Raw genomic sequence first — 19,553 nt, 5'->3', positions numbered from 1 at the left:
ATAGATTACTCGCTGTATTACGTGTTCTGCATGAGATAGACCTTGAAAACAGTGGAGACAAATGTAGAAGCTCGAGGTTTTCTTACACAAATATACCTCACATTTATTGACCTTCTTGCAACTTTTCCAAAACTCCTTGGGGATACTAAGTTACTGTCCGACATGCTGCAGTCACCTTCGCTTGACCTAGCTAGGGCGGTGGATTTGGTTGAAGCACTTCAAGATACAATTCAGGAGTACAGGAACGAGTAATTTGTTGAGGAGCTATGGAAAGGCATTGTAGACGCTGCTAATCAGCACAATGTTGCTGCTGAAAATGCTGGGAAGAGGTCACAAAAAGTCAACTGCAGACTGGGTGGGTCTATTGTAACAGCTTCAGGAGGAGGATATTCTACTCCATCGACATTCGACGGCACGGAAATTAGAAAACCAATACCATGTGATACGGTGTCACCCCCATTGAGGGTGTGACTTTCCTGCCCTTTCCCTCAGACTGGCGGGTACATTTGTTTATCGTTTTTATGGTCGTACGGCGACACTGTGCGACGTCTCGGCAAAACACACTCCAGGAGTGTTTATACCGACGACTGTCTACCTCCTCTGTGTCGCCACAGCTGCGAGTTCTGTAGTTTGTGTGGTGCCCTGTAAACTCTTCTCACCAGACCAGTCGATCCTCCACGGTGACTAAGATAACACCAGTGCACGGATCACACTGGGCAGCAAACCCGTCACGTAGTTGTTTGTGGATAGTGAGACGGATAGAGTATCAACAATACAATACGTCATATTCAACAGTTAATCAACACCTCAAGCAGTCTTTCATGGACGGTTAATCTGTTTCGTCTCCGTGTTTAATTACAATATTCGACTTTGCAAAACCTTGTCTGAATGTCGCCATGGGGGAAGGTAACTATTATAAGTTTGTTTTGTCTTACGTTATACTGTAGTTTTTCACCGTGAGGTGATAAAGGAATTAGATCATGGAAAGTGTCTCTGTACAAGTTAACAGTCATTGCCAACTTAAAACTTAATTCTCGCCTCCTTCTCCACCTACAGTATTAATATGTGAAATTGTATGCCTCCTGTTTGATTTTCCAAGTAATGAAAGAAAAACTGTTATAACGATTGCTGTCAGAATTCACTTATAGTTTTTCAGAGTAAGATTATTTTCTCTTTACATTTGTTTTAATATTTTCATTTTAAGCAGACGAGGACAGTCATTGGCAGCCATATATTGACGAGAGGATGTAGTGCTCAGTTTCTTAGTTGTTGTTGTTGTTGAAGGTGTAGTGGTACATTACAATATAACACATAGAAATATCATCAAATCTTATGAAAGAAATCCTGGCGTGACCTGATAGCTAGACAGATAGATGTAAAAACTATCATGGAAGTTCATATTGATTCAGCATGTATATAGGCAATGCAGGTATACACTATGCAGAGACAATGCAGGTATATGAATTATGTACAGAGCCAGTGCAGGTATACAAGCACTGGTAAAGAGTAAATCGACTCGACCTAGAGCCTAAGAAAGCCATCATATGCTTATTTCCATTAGGGTCTTGAAGTGGTCACTAGAGATAAATGAAGCCTTAAGAACACATTACCCACTGCCATATTCCTGTCCTAACTCACCGCCACCACACTAGGCTTGTCATCTGTGCCGCTCATTTGTGTAAAATCTGTTGGCTTATGAGCGTCTTTTGTTTTGTATTCAGTGTTGACACGACATACACACACACAGATGCGCGCGCTAAGTAAAGAAAAGTTTTTAGCTTGACTACAGACGCCAGGTACAATATAATTATGTTCACTCTCTCTAGTGCCCAGCTAGTTCATATCCCCAGTCCTTGCAAAGTTTGGTGTTAGATACTTTGGGCACAGTTGATTGAAAGTCGTGGAAGCATGATTCAGCCTCAGTTGCTTCTCTATCCGTCTTTGTGACCACTGACCAACGTGATCGCTTGCTTTTATGTCAAGAATAAAACTCACCGCCTTGTTTTGAATAATTTAGGGCAGAGTACCACGACAAGCAGGAATAGTCAAAGTGACTCTGTATGAGCGCCAAGCAAAGGATCTCTCCCATCCTCCCTCCTTTATGCATCCTTCCTCCTCACTACCGCTGCCGCAGACCCACCAGGAATGCAGAGCTGTGAGGGCAATCAGTGGTGACGTCATGATCCGGGTGTCTTCTGCTGACACAATATACCTCAACACTTTGATGACATCCACCCTCATGGGTCAAGGTCACGGGTCTCCTACCCACCATCCACCCACACCCAGTGATGTCATCTTCCACCACCCACACCCAGTGTGACGTCCTCCTCCACCAACACCCCAAGTGACGTCCCGCTCCACCACCCACACCCAGTGTGACGTCCCGCTCCACCACCCACACCCAGTGTGACGTCCTCCTCCACCAACACCCAGTGTGACGTCCCGCTCCACCACCCACACCCAGTGTAACGTCCTCCTCCACCCACACCCAGTGATGTCATCTTCCACCACCCACACCCAGTGTGACGTCCTCCTCCACCAACACCCCAAGTGACGTCCCGCTCCACCACCCACACCCAGTGTGACGTCCCGCTCCACCACCCACACCCAGTGTGACGTCCTCCTCCACCAACACCCAGTGTGACAGTGTAACGTCCTCCTCCACCAACACCCAGTGTGACGTCCCGCTCCACCACCCACACCCAGTGTGACGTCCTCCTCCACCACACCCAGTGTGACGTCCTGCTCCACCACCCACACCCAGTGTGACGTCCTGCTCCGTGTGACGTCCTCCACCACCCACACCCAGTGTGACGTCCTCTCCACCACCCACACCTAGTGTGACGTCCTCCTCCACCAAAACACAGCGTGACGTCCCGCTCCACCACCCGCACCCAGTGTGACGTCCTCCTCCACCAACACCAGTGTGACGTCCTGCTCCACCACCCACACCCAGTGTGACGTCCCGCTCCTCCACCCACTCCCAGTGTGACGTCCTGCTCCACTACCCACACCCAGTGTGACGTCCTCCTTCACCAACACCCAGTGTGACGTCCTCCACCACCCACACCCAGTGTGGCGTCCTCCACCACCCACACCCAGTGTGACATCCTCCACCACACACCCAGTGTGACGTCCTCCACCACCCACACCCAGTGTGACGTCCTGCTCCATCACCCACACCCCATGTGACGTCCTCCTCCACCACCCACACCCAGTGTGACGTCCTGCTCACCACTCACACCCAGTGTGACGTCCTCCTCCACCACTCACACCCAGTGTGACGTCCTCCACCACCCACACCCAGTGTGACGTCCTCCTCACCACCCACACCCAGTGTGACGTCCTCCTCCACCACCCACACCCAGTGTGACGTCCTCCTCCACCCACACCCAGTGTGACGTCCTCCTCCACCACACCACACACCAGTGTGACGTCCTCCACCACCACCCACACCCAGTGTGACGTCCTCCACACACCACGTCACCACCCACACCCCATGTGACGTCCTCCTCCACCACCCACACCCAGTGTGACGTCCTCCACCACCCACACCCAGTGTGACGTCCTCCTTCCACCACCCACACCCCAAGTGACGTCCTCCACCACCCACACCCAGTGTGACGTCCTCCACCACCCACACCCCAAGTGACGTCCCGCTCCACCACCACACACCTAACGTCACCTGCGGCTGGGTGCACGTATTTCTGCCTCAAGGTTTTCCTCGTGCTCCTTCAACTATAACTCCAGTGTTTGAGCTGTACAGTGGGGCACATTTACCTCATAAAGTGTACAACAAATAAGGTTACATACGCTTCAAGACCCAACAGCAGTAAGTGTGGGGATCCTGCTAATTTAGAGGAGTTTCCCCGGGCCTGTTGTTTGTCTGTTGTCGCCTGCATGTTGTGTCTTGCTAAACACTTGTGTAACAAGACGCAAACCTCTCCCATTCAGAGATCAGGTTGTGTCTAGACCACCAGCTGACTTCCTCAAATAGTGTACTAACGTCTTTAGTCTATATGGGAAACCATGCGTCATGTGATGGTTAAAACCGACCACAACACGGAAGATGTCTTAATGTGTCAATGTCTTCACTGAGTGTGTCGCCTCCTGGGTATGATATATTATAAAACTTGCACTTACCTTCCAGAGGAGGCTCTTAAGTCCTCCAACTCGTATTTCTGATGTAAACACGGGGTAATAAATGGCAGTACGTACACAGTTTTGCCGGTAAGCTTATCGCTGTAGCTGTACTATAAACAAACATGTCGTGTGTTTACTTAATCTATCGTAAGTATAAAAATAAGTGTTCGGTGTCTCAAAACTCATTAAGTTATTTCTTCTTAACGGGGACACAAGAACTCGTCTGCTATAGTGACAGTATAGAGTCTCAGAGTAAACACGCGGACGTTATTGCCAACCAAGTTTGTGTCGAAGCTGAAGTTAGTCAATCAGATATGTTTATACATCTCACTTAAGGGGAAAATTATCTTAATATTTACGAAACTTAAGGAATTCGTGTTGAAGTGAGTCTTTTTTCTAGATGGATTTGGATGTAAAAAACTGAACTGACCTTCTTGTATTATCTGTCACAAGTGAGATAAATAACCTGGCAGGTTGTGAAGGATTCTAATGATCTTTTTATACTGACTCTCCTCCTCGGTGACACTACACTAAGTATAAAGAATAACTTTGTAGTTTGTGAAGGATTGTAATGGAGTTTATATTCTGTTGGTACTTTGAGTCTGTCAGTTGTAAGAGATACTACCCATCTCTCAGCAGTGAGGAAGAAGAGATATTGCCCGCCTCTCAGCAGTGAGGAAGAAGAGATATTGCCCGCCTCTCAGCAGTGAGGAAGAAGAGATATTGCCCGCCTCTCAGCAGTGAGGAAGAAGAGATATTGCCCGCCTCTCAGCAGTGAGGAAGAAGAGATATTGCCCGTCTCTCAGCAGTGAGGAAGAAGAGATATTGCCCGCCTCTCAGCAGTGAGGAAGAAGAGATATTGCCCGTTTCTTAGCGGCAGGAGACGTGAAACAATAATGTCCTTGACATTAGAGAAACGCGAGACATAACGGGCTGATGCGTTCAGGGGTGACATAACTCACACTTGAGGGTGACGTAGTGAAGGTGATGAGGAGGAACTGTTGGCCTGATCGTGTGTGTGTCTGTGTGTGTGTGTCTGTGTGTGTGTGTGTGTGTGTGTGTGTGTGTGTGTCTGTGTGTGTGTGTGTGTGTAAATAATAATAATAATAATAATTAACGGTTTATTGAAAGAGCTTGGCAGCCAGAAGGCTGAAAATATACAGTTACATATTTGGGGAATGGGTTTCGAATTACAAATAATATACAAGTAACATAAGTGACACAAATAAGACATATAATAACTAGATGGGGAAAAGCTCAAACTACAGTTCATTTCAACATAGTGACAGTGTGTGTGTGTGTGTGTGTGTGTGTGTGTGTGTGTGTGTGTGTGTGTGTGTGTGTGTGTGTGTGTGTGTGTGTGTGTGTGTGTGTGTGTGTGTGTGTGTGTGTAATGAGTTCCAGAAAGACTACACCTACAGACGAACAATCTTTAGAACAAGTTTATGGTTGCAATCAATTCAAGTTCAAGATTCAACTAAAAGTTCAATTTAATGGACAAAATGTTCATACTCACGGTTCAAGTTCAAGGTTCAAGGTCAACGGTCAAGCTCATTTTCAAGACATCATGAACTACAGCTAAGAGAGCCGAAGCTAGCTTAACTAGCTGCTGGGAGTCAAAACTAATTATGGGTAACAACACAGACTTTGAACTCATCAACACTGTTTTCTATGGTGTTTTTGTGTCTCTACAATTACGACCAGGTGTTGTGGGTGTGTTTGAGTGGTGGTGGTGTGGGCGGTGGGGTGTGGGAAGGGTGGTGGTGTGGGCGGTGGGGTGTGGGAGGGGTGGTGGTGTGTGTGGGGTGGGGTGTGGGTGGGTGGTGGTGTGGGCGGTGGGGGGTGGGGGGTGTGGTGTGGGCGGTGGGGTGTGGGAAGGGTGGTGGTGTGGGCGGTGGGGTGGGTAGGGGTGGTGTGGGCGGTGGGGTGTGGGAAGGGTGGTGGTATATGGTGTAGGTAGTAATAGTGTAACTAGTGGCAATGTTTATGTATGTCTGGGTGGTATTGGTAATGTGGGTGGTGAAGGTGATTGCGTGCATATGGATGTGGTGGTGTTGGTGGTGGGTGGCAGCAGTGACAGAGAAGTGATCTGGTGGTCGGTAGCTGTGGTGTGGGTGGCAGACATCATGGGTGGCAGAGGGAGTGAGGCAATGTTAAATTGTTTGCGATGTTTAGTCTTGTTAAGTGGTAAGAGAGTTAAGTCACCCCTCCATCTACCTTCACGTTTTCATTCCTCTCTCTCTCTCTCTCTCTCTCTCTCTCTCTCTCATTTACAAACACAAAACACACAAAATAATCATCTTAACTTCACAGCATTATAAAACATGTACCATACTTAACACCAACTCAACTAATTCAAAGTATCAACACAAACACAGACACAAGACAGTCACACAGACAGACAAACAGACATTGAGACAATCTCACAGATAAGCAGGCATTCACGCAGATGCAAACTCACAGACAGACTAAAAAACAGACGGCCTCACAGACACACAGAACATAAGAAAATAAGGAGTCTGCAATAGGCCGGTTGGTCTGTGCACAGGCAGCCTCACAGACACACAAGCAACCTCACAGATATACAGACAACCACACAAACATACATACACACAGATTCACTAAAAGACAGATAAATAGGGCCGACGGACGGAAGTGCTGCTACTGTACGGTACATCAAGCCTGCAGCCATAATAACGGGAGGGAAGGAAGGTGTTGTGCGGGTTGCCGCCTTACTGTTGATACCAGTAACGGTAGTGTGTGTGTGTGTGTGTACGAGCCTTCATAATGTACACATGATAAACTAAACCTTCAATACACAAAGGTACAGCCCACTCGACTGCTTTACATTCCCCAACTGTAAAGCCAGGTACCCAGTCTGTATTCTAGTTCGACTGCTGTATCTAGGTGGTTGTTACAGTAAGAAGCGGTTACAGTTACAGTCAGACAGTAGTTGTGTCAGGAAGTAGTTCACACATGACTGTACTTTTCTGATGCAGATGAATTACTGTACTGTTGAACTTGTTATTCTGCCGCCCATAAGACATAATTAGAGAAAATGGTTGGGGCGAGTCTCTGAACTACTGAAAGGAGTCATTGAACTGCTGGAATGAGGCTCTGAACTGCTGGAACGAATTTCATCCCTGTTCAGCAGTATAAAACCTCGAATAAAGTTTTTGGTTGCTGTGTACACCTGGACAACGAACCGGGTGGAAGGAAACGATACCTCAGGATCTGCTTAGTCATCAGCCTGTCACCGAGCACAAGTGCACACACACGCACACACTACAGGTAGCTGCTTACACAGTTTCTCTTTCGGTTTTTAATTTCGATATTTTCAGCTAACTACGTAACTACCTAAAACCTGTTGAACTATTTATTTATATAAGACAATAAGTTACATATTTAGGATTATATACCTGAGCTATATTACTTGGTGAATAGATGTGCTGAAATATATTAAAAAAAGACCAAGTGACATCACATCCCTGTGCATCCCAGTAAAACGTTCACCTGATGCGTTCGATTTCACGACAACTGACTTTGGCTTTATCGATCAGAGGATTTATCTAATTCTTTTTGTTTTGCATATTTCCAGAGAGCATATATAACATATCTATAATAAATCAAGTACTATCCTCACACCAGGGTCAATGACTGTGTTCAAGAATTCATCAATATGAGCGAGTTACTAAGCCGAAGTCAGAATATTGAGGAGGGAATGAGAAGAAGTACAGGGCGTCAACACAGAGCAGTGAGCACACAGGTGAAGACTCCACAACCACGCGGGGAATCAAACTAGCTGTACACACGCTCTCGACATCTCTATTTACTGTACCTTAACTACTACAAACTGTGAAAACATATAAGTAATATCTCCAGTTCATTAAGAAACCTTCATAATTAACGTACAACCATAAAAATCTGAAAACACGTTTAAAACAACAGGAAGAGGATTAAAATAAAATAAATTATTTACCGCACAACTTCCGTCGCAAATGTGAAAAAAAAATAACGCCAAGAAGAAAAACGGAAACGACTAAAAAAACCCAGTGATTTACCTGCATTATGGGCCGGATATAGTGACAGTTTCCAGCAAGTGAGATAATTCATGGTAAGAGAACTCGCTACCTGGTTGACTGATTGGACAGGTGAAAATTATTTATAGTAACATGTTTCAGACAGGTGTTTAATTGTGCTCCTGTCAGGTGTGTGTGTGTGTGTAGACGTGTCAGATAAACCTGTACGTTTTAGTTTGTTCTGGTTTTAATTTTATACTTAGGTGTCCCGTCATACTATAAGCAGCGGTTAGAGAAAGACAGACTAAATTAACTGTTTTTTTTTGTATTCTATTTCATCCACTATATAATTATTTGTATGCACCTGTCCCACACACCTGTTACACACACACCTGGTTAAGGAAGGGATTCACAGATATTCTAACATTGGTTCTGTTAATCGTTTTTAATTGGTGATTAGAGAGTGGACCTTGTTACGGTAGGGTCTCTGCGCTTGTAGCCGCCATCTTTGAGTCGTGGTTGTTAATGTATTTATGAGAATTTAATATTTGTGTCGTGACTTCTGTCATTTAGATCCTTCTTCGCCTTTCCTTACCGAACTTAAACTAACTCAACACCCTAAAATAATCTAAATTAACATAAATTAACATAAACTAATAAAAAATAAAATAAACTTATCTAAAGTAACATAAACTTATCTTAATTAAAAATAAACTAATCTAAACGAAACTTAGCTTGTCTAACTTAACCTAAATTAATCCAACTTAACGTATGGTAACCTGAGTAACCTAAACTAAAATAACCTAACCTTAACTTACTTATACATACAAACCTTCTAATATTGCCTACACATTTTTTACGTTACTTATCAGATTTAATTAAATACATAATATACGAATCTTCACCGTAATACATAAGTCTTGTTCTTGGTCCTGCTTACGAACACTCACGTTCCGTATAAGACGACCTGACCTGACAGTGTATTGACGTAATGCATGCACTTACCTGATGCATTGCTATACAGAGGTGAACACTGTATTCTGTATGCTAAACTTGAGTCTCACAGAATACAGTATATTGCAGTTGGGAGTCAGAAAATAACTTCACTTTTAAGCCACACTCGTTTTACAAGTCACGAATTACAGTGCATTACAGCAGACAATCACAGTTATGAGGCAGGTCTACTTATAATTCTGTTACAAGTAGATATATCTTGTTTCACTAATCACTAACTCCTGCAATCCACAACAAACGGCGGAAAAAATGGCACGAATAAAATGTCCAGAGTTATATTTTCATCTTGTAAGTAGATATACCGCTCTACCAACCACTTAGATCCACTTAGAACGACTTATAAGACTTAATCTGCTCTTGTTTCCATTCCAGACCCGACCTCCGTCAGAATGGGTCGACGGGTGGTGGTCCTAGCGTGTGTCCGCACCGTCTTAACATTCACCCTTGGCTTTGGCTTGGGTGTCGTCATCCACCTGTTTGTCAACTTATCCACCAACCTCTCTCACTCCAATGTCCCCAGAAACTACAAGGGCAACAGGAGACTAGAGGAACAGGTGAATTAGTCCATCAACTAAGTGGAATGTGTCTTTTTGAGGATTGCTTTCATTGTTTGCAGTATACACTAGTAGTAGTGAACAAACTGAGTTAACATTGGCATATCTTTGTTATGACGTCACTTCCGGCTGCTTTATGTTGATAACGAGGCAGACACTGCCACAAGCACAGAAAACACCGAATGTATGTGTTAATGTATGAGTGAATTACCATGTCCAAATGCATACTCAGGTATTATTATTATTATTATTATTATTATTATTATTAGTAGTAGTAGTAGTAGTAGTAGTAGTAGTAGTAGTAGCAGCAGCAGCAGCAGTAGTAGTAGTTGTTGCTAGTATTACCGCCATTACAACGTTGTACGACTGACGTGTACACCACCTCACAGGCACCATACGAGGCGAGGGTTGATCTGCTGATAGGGGAGAGGACCTACAGCCCCTCTCAGCCTCCCGCAAACGAAGGTGAGGCGCCTGCTGGGTTATATGCAGCAAGGCTCACTGTAAAGATGGAAGACGATTTAACTGAATATCTATCTATCTGTCTCTCTATCTGTCTATCTATCTATCATGTACAACGTTTTGGATGATAATACTTATTCTGTAGCTCTGCGAGTGAAGGGAAACGGGAGGGAGAGTGAGAATAAAAGGGGAGTACAAGTAAGAGTAATGTGGTAGTAATGTAGTGGTAATGTGGTAATAATGTAGTGGTAATGTGGTAATAATGTAGTGGTAATGTGGTGTTAATGTGGTGGTAATGTGGTGTTAATGTGGTGGTCTCCTGCAGGTTGGTTGTCTGCAGGAGGCGGTGGTGGTAGTGGTGGTGGCGGCGTGTTGTGTTACGTCCTGACAGGCCCCACTAACCACCGCTCTGCCCTTCACGTCAAGAACACCTGGGGCCAACGATGTGATAAGGTGGTGTTCTACAGGTAGGTGTTTTGTTGATGTTTTTGTGTAAGGCACGTCAGTGGAGGAGAGGGACAGTAAAAACTATAAATAAAACAAAGATACGATAGAAATTAACAAGATGAAACGAACGAACGATAGAATTAGAGCGAAGGTGATGACTAAACACACCGTGTTTCCTCCTCCTTCAGCACCAAACAAGATGAAGCCCTTCAGCCTGAGGTGTTGGACGTCCCTGAGGGCTATGGGTACCTGTGGGCCAAGACGAAGGCGGCCCTCACCCACCTGTACCACCACCACCCACACTACCAATGGTATATGAAGGCCGACGATGACACCTTCGTCATCGTTGAGAATCTGCGTTACTTCTTAAGGGACCTCGACCCTGACCTGCCATTGTACTACGGCGCAAAGTTCAAGATGCATGTCAAACAGGTGGGTGAGGCAGATGGTGTACTGAGGGCGCCTTGAGCTGTGTTTCTCGTTAGGAATGACTTTTGACCTTCCTGTGTCTCCTCCGGTAATGACCCTTGGCCTGCATTTCTCAGTAGGGATGACCTTTAGAACATAAGAACATAAGAAAGTGGGATACTGCAAGAGGCCGACTGGCCCATACAGGGCAGATCCCTTTCACACCCATCCCAGCACTTCCATGTGCCTATCCAACTTCGTCTTGAAGCTCCCTAGCGTCCCCGATCCTACTATAGCATTCGGTAGCCTATTCCACATATCCACAACTCTATTACCAAACCAGTGCTTGCCTATATCCTTTCTGAATCGGAATTTATCTAATTTAAAGTCATTTGTTCTAGTTATTTCGTTATTACTGAGCTTCAGAACATCTTCCATTTTACCCTTGTTAATCCCACTTACCCACTTGAACACCTCTATCATATCTCCCCTAACTCTACGCCTCTCTAATGAATGCAAGCCTAAGCTTTTCAGTCTTTCTTCATATGGAAGATTTCTAATATTATGGATCATTTTTGTCATTCTTCTTTGTACTCTCTCCAAAGAATCTATGTCCATTCTATAATAAGGACACCAGAATTGAACCGCATAATCCATGTGTGGCCTCACTAATGCTAGGTAAAGTTTCAAGATAACGTCAGCAGTTCTGTTACTCACACTCCTAGATATGAACCCAAGAATCCTATTTGCCTTGTTGCGAACGCTAATACATTGTTTTCTAGGTTTCAATTCGTTGCTAACAAATACACCTAGATCTTTTTCACAATCTGAGTTTTCTATTTCCGTGTTACCTAGTTTATACTTAACGTTTGTATTCGTCTTCCCTATCTGTAGTACCTTGCATTTATCATTATTAAAATTCATTTGCCAGTCTACTGACCACTCATGTAAGGTATCTAGATCTCTTTGAAGGTGTTCAAAGTCACTGTCTGAATTTATCACTCTCCCCATTTTGGTATCATCTGCAAATTTACTAATCCTACTAGTTATACCTAAATCAAGATCATTAATGAATATAACAAACAGCAGAGGGCCTAATACAGATCCCTGGGGAACTCCGCTATTGACCGCACCCGAGTCTGACTTAAATCCATTTATGCTGACTCTTTGTTTCCTACCAGTTAACCATGACCTAATCCATTTTAATAATGATCCACCTATTCCATGTGCTTCTACCTTCCTTATCAATCTCTCATGAGGGACTCTATCGAATGCTTTACTGAAATCTAAATAAATTATATCATATGACTTATCATTATCTACCGCTTCATATACTTCTGAGAAAAAGCTTAGCAAATTTGTGAGACAAGAACGTCCCTGGGTGAACCCGTGCTGAGAAGAACGAATTAAGTTGAATGTTTCAAGGTGGCTTCTGATTTTCGTAACAATAATTGACTCTAGCAACTTGCCTATGATTGACGTGAGACTAATGGGACGGTGATTTGATGCAATTGATTTATCACCTTTTTTTGAAAATCGGAACTACATTTGCAAGTTTCCAAGCTTCTGGCACTAGGCCCGATTCTAATGACTTATTAAATAAAACTGCTAATGGAGTACTCAACTCATCTCTACATTCTTTTAATGTTCTAGCATATACCTCGTCTGGACCAGGCGATTTATGAGGCTTCAGTTTGTTAATTTCTTTAAGCACATCGTTACTAGTAATATTGATATTCATCAACATATTTTCTATACTGTCGTTATATACCTTATGAACTTCTGGTAACTGTGCTAGGTTTTCATTTGTGAATACGGAGCAAAAATGACTATTTAACGTACTACACATTTCTAACTCATCATCAGTCATTTCTCCTGTCGTAGTTTTAAGGGGACCTATTGTATCTCTAACCTTTGATTTATACAGTTGATAAAAAGCTTTGGGGTTATTTTTTGATTCGTTTGCTACCTTGATTTCATAATTTCTCTTTGCTTTCCTAATTTCTGTTTTTACCTGTCTTGTTAGGTTCTGATAGTAACCAAGTAAGTGATTTTCGCCTTTCTTAACTTTTCTATATACTCCTTTCTTTTTCCCTAGAAGATCTAAGAGTCTATTATTCATCCATTTTGGTTGGTTCCGTATCGATCTGAATTTTCTTTTAGGGATGTGTTTATTTTGAGCATTATGGATTGTCGCAATAAATTGTTCATAAGTAGCTGCTAAATTAAATTCGGGGTTCTCCCGTTCTAAGTTGACAGTTTCCGGAGGTGTGGGGGGGATTAATCTTTTGACCATAGGGTCATCCCTTAGGTCTCTCCTAAAGCTACCGTAATTAGCCTTCCTAAAATCCGGGATCAAGGCCGAATTTTCCTTCTTCCTGCCATTCCATATTATGTTAAAATGTATGGATTTATGATCACTGTTTCCTAGTTCGTCTCCAATCCCAACATCTTTTACTAGATTTTCATTATTACTGAGAACTAAATCGAGGATATTATTTCTTCTAGTGGGCGAGTTTATGAATTGATATAAAAAACTATCTTGTACTACTTCTAGAAAATCTTCAGATTCATTATCGCTAAGTAGATTTTTCCAATCTAAGCCTGAAAAGTTGAAATCGCCTAGAATACATACATTGTTTCTATCAGATGCCTTCTTTATTTCCTCCCATAGCAATTTACCATCGTTCCTACTCAAATTAGGTGGTCTATATATAACACCAATGACTACGGACTCATTGCCCTCACCAATCTCTACCCAAATACTTTCATTGTCGCTATTTGTTTTAATGTTTGATTTATTGCAGCTTTTTAATGACACCCTGATATACACTGCTACACCGCCCCCTCTCCTTCCTACTCTGTCAAATTTAAATAGGTTATATCCTGGAATATGAAATTCTGCTAAAAAATGTTTGCTTTGACCTTCCTGTGTCACCTACAGTATTGACCCTTGACCTGTGTCTGCTTCTAACAACAAGCAAGTGTCTCATACAAGCTATGACCTACCACACCCTTCCTCGTTTACCTTAATATCCTGTAGTGTTGACATTTGACCTCTCTGTATCTCTACTGGTAATGACTTTCACCCTTATGTCCCTCAGGGATACATGTCCGGGGGCGGGGGCTACGTGTTGAGCAGGGAGGCGGTGAAGAAGTTCGTGACGGAGGCGCTGCAACTTACTGACCAGGCTAAGTGTCCCACTAACACCAGCAGGGGCTCTGAGGACGTCCAGCTAGGTCAGTGTCTTCTTTCTGGTCTGTTGTCTGGGTCTAAAGGGTGTGGGCGTGTCTAGGGGGGGAGTTGGTTTAAGGTTAACCAATCACAGGGGTTTCTAGGATAGTGTGGGGCGTGTCATTAGGGGGAAATGGACTTAAGGCCATCCAACCCCCAAGAGGTTTCAGGAGTAAGGGTGTGGCACGGGTTTGACTAGCAAAGTTGTCTAACTATTCGCTTTACCCCCAGGGTTGTGTCTGGAGAGTGTGGGCGTGGCGGCGGGGGATAGTCTGGACAGGGCAGGCAAGTCGAGGTTCTTCTCCAACAGTCCTCTCTCTCTCTTCTACCACCAGCCGCTCGTCAACAAGCTACACTGGTACTGGCGATACCTCTGGCACAAACACGGTGTGGTGAGTATTGTAAGAGTATAAGAACATAAGAATGGAGGAAACTGCAGCGGGCCTATTGTCCCATACTAGGCAGTCCCGTTTACACCCAACCCCTATTGCTCATATAAGCATCCAACCTATGTTTGAAGCTATTCAGCGAATTCGAGTTAATGATGATATTTGGTAACTTGTTCCATTCATCCACAACTCTGTTTCCAAACCAATGTTTACCTATTTCACGCCTAAATCTAAATTTGTCTAATTTAAAACCATTGTTACGAGTTCGCTCCTGGTTGGATAGTTTGAGTACCTTTGTAATGTCCCCTTTGTTTAGCCCTGCCTTCCACTTATACACCTCTATCAGGTCGCCCCTCGCTCTACGTCTCTCGAGGGAGTGCAAATTAAGAAGCTTTAACCTGTCTCTATACTCAAGGTTCCTAATGCCTGGGATTAGTCTTGTCATTCTCCTCTGAATTCTTTCCAAGGATTCTATATCCATCCTGTGATACGGTGACCAGAACTGAACTGCGTAATCCAGGTGAGGTCTCACAAGAGCAAGATACAGTTTTAGGATGACCTCGCTAGTCTTGTAACTAACACTCCTCTGTGTGAACCCAAGTACTTTATTAGCCTTGTTACGAGCAAAAACACATTGTTTACTTGGCTTAAGGTTCCTACTTATCATTACTCCTAAATCTCTCTCGCAGTCGGATTTTTATGTTTTTTTTTTTTTTTTTTTCTGGCTAAAAATATTTCAATCAATCAATTTTGCCGTGGATAGCCGTTAGTTTATTATGCACCCCCATACTTATCAGGTGAGCGGTAGCGCAATAATTATTACAGAGTAGAGGCCACAAAGGGTGTTTATCAGACTCCAGTGGTCATGATATTATGTCATTGAGTGTTACAGAGTATTTCCAGTACATTGTTTGTTTAGTTCGGTACATAGAATTTTGATTAGGTACTAGATGCAAAGTGTGGATACAGCTTTAGTATATCAGCTATCTTGCCATCAGAGATAAAGTGCTGTGCCATGACATACTGTACACAGTGTGCTTGGATTTAGTTTTGTTCACATCTGCTTGAGGGACATACTGCCTGAGGTACTTAAATCCTAACCTTAATCTAACGGTTACAACATCTTGTAGTCAAGTGATCTTGTTACTTGATACATCTCATCATGGTAAACAGTGGATTGACTAGTGTCTGTTTGCATTTGTCTACTTGCTTCAAATTCACCAACAAGTTATATCTTGATCACACTCATCCTGCTGTTTGCCCACCATAAAGTTAACGAGATTATTTCTCTCTCCAGACTTCGCATCAAGGAGCTCATTCAATTTTTGTTGCGGGTTTAATAATAATAATTATCGGTTTATTAATAAAACATGGCAGCCCGAAGGCTGAAAATATATAATGAACAGAGGTGATAGGTTACACATGGTGGAATCGGGGAGTGGGTCACTTGATTGTCAAAAGCTTTCATTACAGAAACATAAGAAACATAGTCAACATATAAATTAACTTTAGATCTGGTACTGTGGGAACCGGTCAGGTAGACATTCTTGTGATCTGATGCCGGCGCCAACAGAGTCCTTCCCACTGTCTTGATGGCCGTTGTACCTGACTGATAAGCCGCTACCTCACTACAGCTGCAGATGTACCACGTGGTCCGGGTACATAAGAACATAAGAACATAAGAATGGAGGAAACTGCAGCGGGCCTATTGGCCCATACTGGGCAGTCCCGTTTACACCCAACCCCTATTGCTCATAGAAGCATCCAACCTATGTTTGAAGCAATTCAGCGTATTCGAGTTAATGATGATATTTGGTAACGTGTTCCATTCATCCACTACTCTGTTTCCAAACCAGTGTTTACCTATTTCACGCCTAAATCTAAATTTGTCTAATTTAAAACCATTGTTACGAGTTCGCTCCTGGTTGGATAGTTTGAGTACCTTTGTAATGTCCCCTTTGTTTAGCCCTGCCTTCCACTTATGCACCTCTATCAGGTCGCCCCTCACTCTACGTCTAGATGCGATCGGATGCTATCTGCTATAATTGATTCAAGAAATTTCCCCACTACTGACGTCAAACTGATCGGCCGGTAATTTGACGCTGATGCTCTGTCTCCCTTTTTGAATATGGGTACTACATTTGCCTGTTTCCATAACTCCAGCGTCTAATGATTTTGTAAATAAGTTTACGACGGGTCCGCTAATCTGTTCCCTACACTCTTTTAAGACTCGAGGGAAAATTTCATCCGGCCCTGGGGATTTTGTATTCTTTAGTTTATTTATCTTCTGAGGAACATCCTCTTTTCTGATAGTGATATTCTTTGATTTCTCTTCTTCCTTTCCCCTAAATATCAGTTCCATCTCTGGAAATTCCTCGCGAATTTCTTCTGTGAAAACTGATAAGTAGTAGTTGTTCAATGCTTTGCTTATTTCTTCACTGCCATTTAGCACTTCTCCCCTCCCTGACTTTAAAGGCCCAACTTTGTCCTTGACTTTTGTTCTATATACCTGGAAAAATCCCTTGGGATTCGCCTTGGATTCTCTTGCTATTTTGACTTCATAGTTTCTCTTTGCTTTCCTTACATTTTTCTTAACATTCCTAGATAATTCATTATACCTATTTCTGAACTGCTCCTCCCCTCCCTTTAATTTCTTATAAATTCCTTTCTTTATTCCTATGTAATGTTTAAGTTTTCTGGTCATCCACCTTGGCTCATTCTTATTTGACCTAATTTTTCTGTATGGTATATTTTGTTCTTGTGCTTTATGTATACTTGTGAATATATTATAATCATGATCAATTGTTGTGTCATCTATGACCTCACCCCTTCCTACTGGGGACTGACGTGACTGTTCCCAGGTGACCTCACCTAGGTACCTTCTTAATCCTTGATAATCCGCCAACCGAAAGTTTGGGACTGACCATATTGTCATTGTTTTTTGTTTCCCAATTTAGGGTGAACCTGATTTCTCTGTGATCACTGTTACCTAGTTCTTCCCTTACTGTGATATCTCTGATAATATTTTCTTTATTTGTTAATACTAGGTCTAATATATTGTCACCTCTAGTAGGTTCTGTAATTAGTTGTTTAAAAAAATTGTCTTGTACTGCATCTAGGAAGTCTTCAGATTCATAGTCGCCTACAATGTTGTCCCAGTCAATAGTTCTAAAGTTGAAATCCCTCATAATGCACAGGTTGTTATATTTTGCTGCCCTACTCATTTCCTGCCATATGGGCTGAGCTGCTTCTTTGCCCAGACTTAGGGGCCTGTAAATCACTCCCATAATTAGTTTTTCTCTTCCTTCCGTGATTTCTACCCGTACAGACTCGGTTCCCATTTCACCCTTTATTGAATTATTAATACAACATTTTAGTGTATCCTTGACGAAGAGTGCGACCCCTCCCCCCTTCCTACCTTCCCTGCCCTTGTGAAAAAGGTTGTACCCTTCTATGTGGTACCCTGATAAAAAAAATTTTGCTCGCCAGATTCATCCAAGTATCGGTGATTGCTATGACGTCTACATTCTCGGTACATACAACCGCTCTCAGCAAGTCTATTTTATTTCTAACGCTCCTACTGTTTGTATAGTATACATTTAAACCTATCCTTCCCTGGTCCTGTTCTACCCCTTGTCCTGAGTAACTAATTTTTTACTTGTTTTTTCCCACTTTCCCCGACCTCTCTCTACTGGCGAAACCCCCCCCCCCCTTTGGAGTGACAATTTCACGCTCCAGGGATGCAGACAACGTCTTTACCCCCGCACGAGACAAGTGTACTCCGTCACGACTGTACAGGTAGTCGTTGCCATAGAATCGTTGACAGCTATCAATGAATGCCCAACCATTGTTTGCACAATGCTTTTCCAGTCGGCATTTATAGCAATTGCCCTGGACAGCCATTCACGACCAACCCCTCTTCTAGGCAAGACACCACATACTATCGGGATCCCTCCCCTATCTCTAACCTTCCCCAGCGACTCCCTATACCTCTTGAAGAGTTCCTCACTCCTAACCTTTCTTATGTCGTTTCCTCCCACACTAAGACACACTACTGGATTGGTACCCTCCCCTGACAAAACCCTGTCTATCCTCTCAGCTACTTGCCCTATCCCAGCCCCAGGAAAACGCACGTCCTTACCCTACGAAGGCAGAAGGAAGTTTGGGTGGGAGACATGCCTGCTGATTTTACCTCTGTGTTATGTCCTCCAGGCATTGCTAAGGGTAGTGTGTTGGTTCAGTCCTTCCTGTCACTTATTTCCCTCAATGTGTTAGCCAAAAGCATTCGGCTCTCTTCCTTACGATGTCAGCAGTTTCCCTCCCTGTCTGTAGGGTCCTGATTGTTGTAGCCGTCATCTCATCAGCTTCCACGACGTCAGCCCCCGGATGATGTGGACGCTTGAAGCTCTGCTGTACCGCCTCCACATACACCGAGACCTGCAGCCTCCACACCTCAACACCTCCACCTCCCCAGCACCTCCACCCGACTCCTCCACTCCTCCTCCACGTGCGCCTCCAGCTATATTTTCCCTTCGTACATGAAGATGAATTTATGCATTTACCTTATTAATTCCAATTAAAGTACAAGAATTATATTCATAATTATTACACTGGTCTACAAAAAAATATTTTTTTTTCTGGCATGAAACCTTTTAACTGTTTTTTACTAACTTTAAGGTGCTGAATCCAAATCTGATCTCAGATTTGCTCCATCACGTAACATGCCAGAATTTACTGAGCTACCAGAGATTGAGGATATAGACCGGAATTCACCTGTTTCTACTGATGAAGATGAAGAGACTGATCTTTTCAAGCCATCTGGTGAAGATTGTGAAAAGCCAACGTTGTTTACTCAGTCAGAATTGAATGATCTGGTCAGAGA

At 43.3% G+C, this 19,553-nt stretch overlaps 1 protein-coding gene across 3 annotated transcripts; it reads left to right on the top strand.

Moving 5' to 3' along the window:
* The first annotated feature begins 641 nt into the window (after positions 1-641).
* LOC121863436 (glycoprotein-N-acetylgalactosamine 3-beta-galactosyltransferase 1-like) lies at positions 642-19,264 on the top strand. 3 transcript variants are annotated; one of them, XM_042362101.1, is made up of 8 exons: positions 642-906; positions 9,549-9,730; positions 10,120-10,195; positions 10,518-10,659; positions 10,828-11,071; positions 14,152-14,287; positions 14,514-14,674; positions 18,985-19,115. In XM_042362101.1, the coding sequence occupies exons 1-8, from the start codon at positions 897-899 to the stop codon at positions 19,009-19,011; spliced, it is 978 nt and encodes a 325-aa protein (XP_042218035.1). In that variant the 5' UTR covers positions 642-896; the 3' UTR covers positions 19,012-19,115. The 3 variants fall into 3 exon arrangements, with proteins under 3 accessions (XP_042218035.1, XP_042218033.1, XP_042218034.1); XM_042362099.1 differs by having other exon boundaries at positions 644-906; positions 19,004-19,264; XM_042362100.1 differs by lacking the exon at positions 642-906 and adding an exon at positions 7,907-8,257 and having other exon boundaries at positions 19,004-19,264.
* Positions 19,265-19,553: the final 289 nt, after the last annotated feature.

This window comes from Homarus americanus, unplaced genomic scaffold (assembly GCF_018991925.1).
Source record: "Homarus americanus isolate GMGI-L3 unplaced genomic scaffold, GMGI_Hamer_2.0 scaffold49339, whole genome shotgun sequence".
NCBI classification, from domain to species: Eukaryota; Metazoa; Arthropoda; class Malacostraca; order Decapoda; family Nephropidae; genus Homarus; species Homarus americanus.
Note: the sequence above shows the minus strand (reverse complement) of the source record. Positions and strands in the feature narration are given on the sequence as shown.

What these genes read in the sequence shown, in the direction of transcription:
- LOC121863436 (XM_042362099.1), top strand. An exon ending in GATAAGGTGGTGTTCTACAG is followed by an intron (nt 10,660 to 10,827) that starts GTAGGTGTTTTG and finishes CTCCTCCTTCAG; the next exon opens with CACCAAACAAGATGAAGCCC. An exon ending in CTCTGAGGACGTCCAGCTAG is followed by an intron (nt 14,288 to 14,513) that starts GTCAGTGTCTTC and finishes CTTTACCCCCAG; the next exon opens with GGTTGTGTCTGGAGAGTGTG.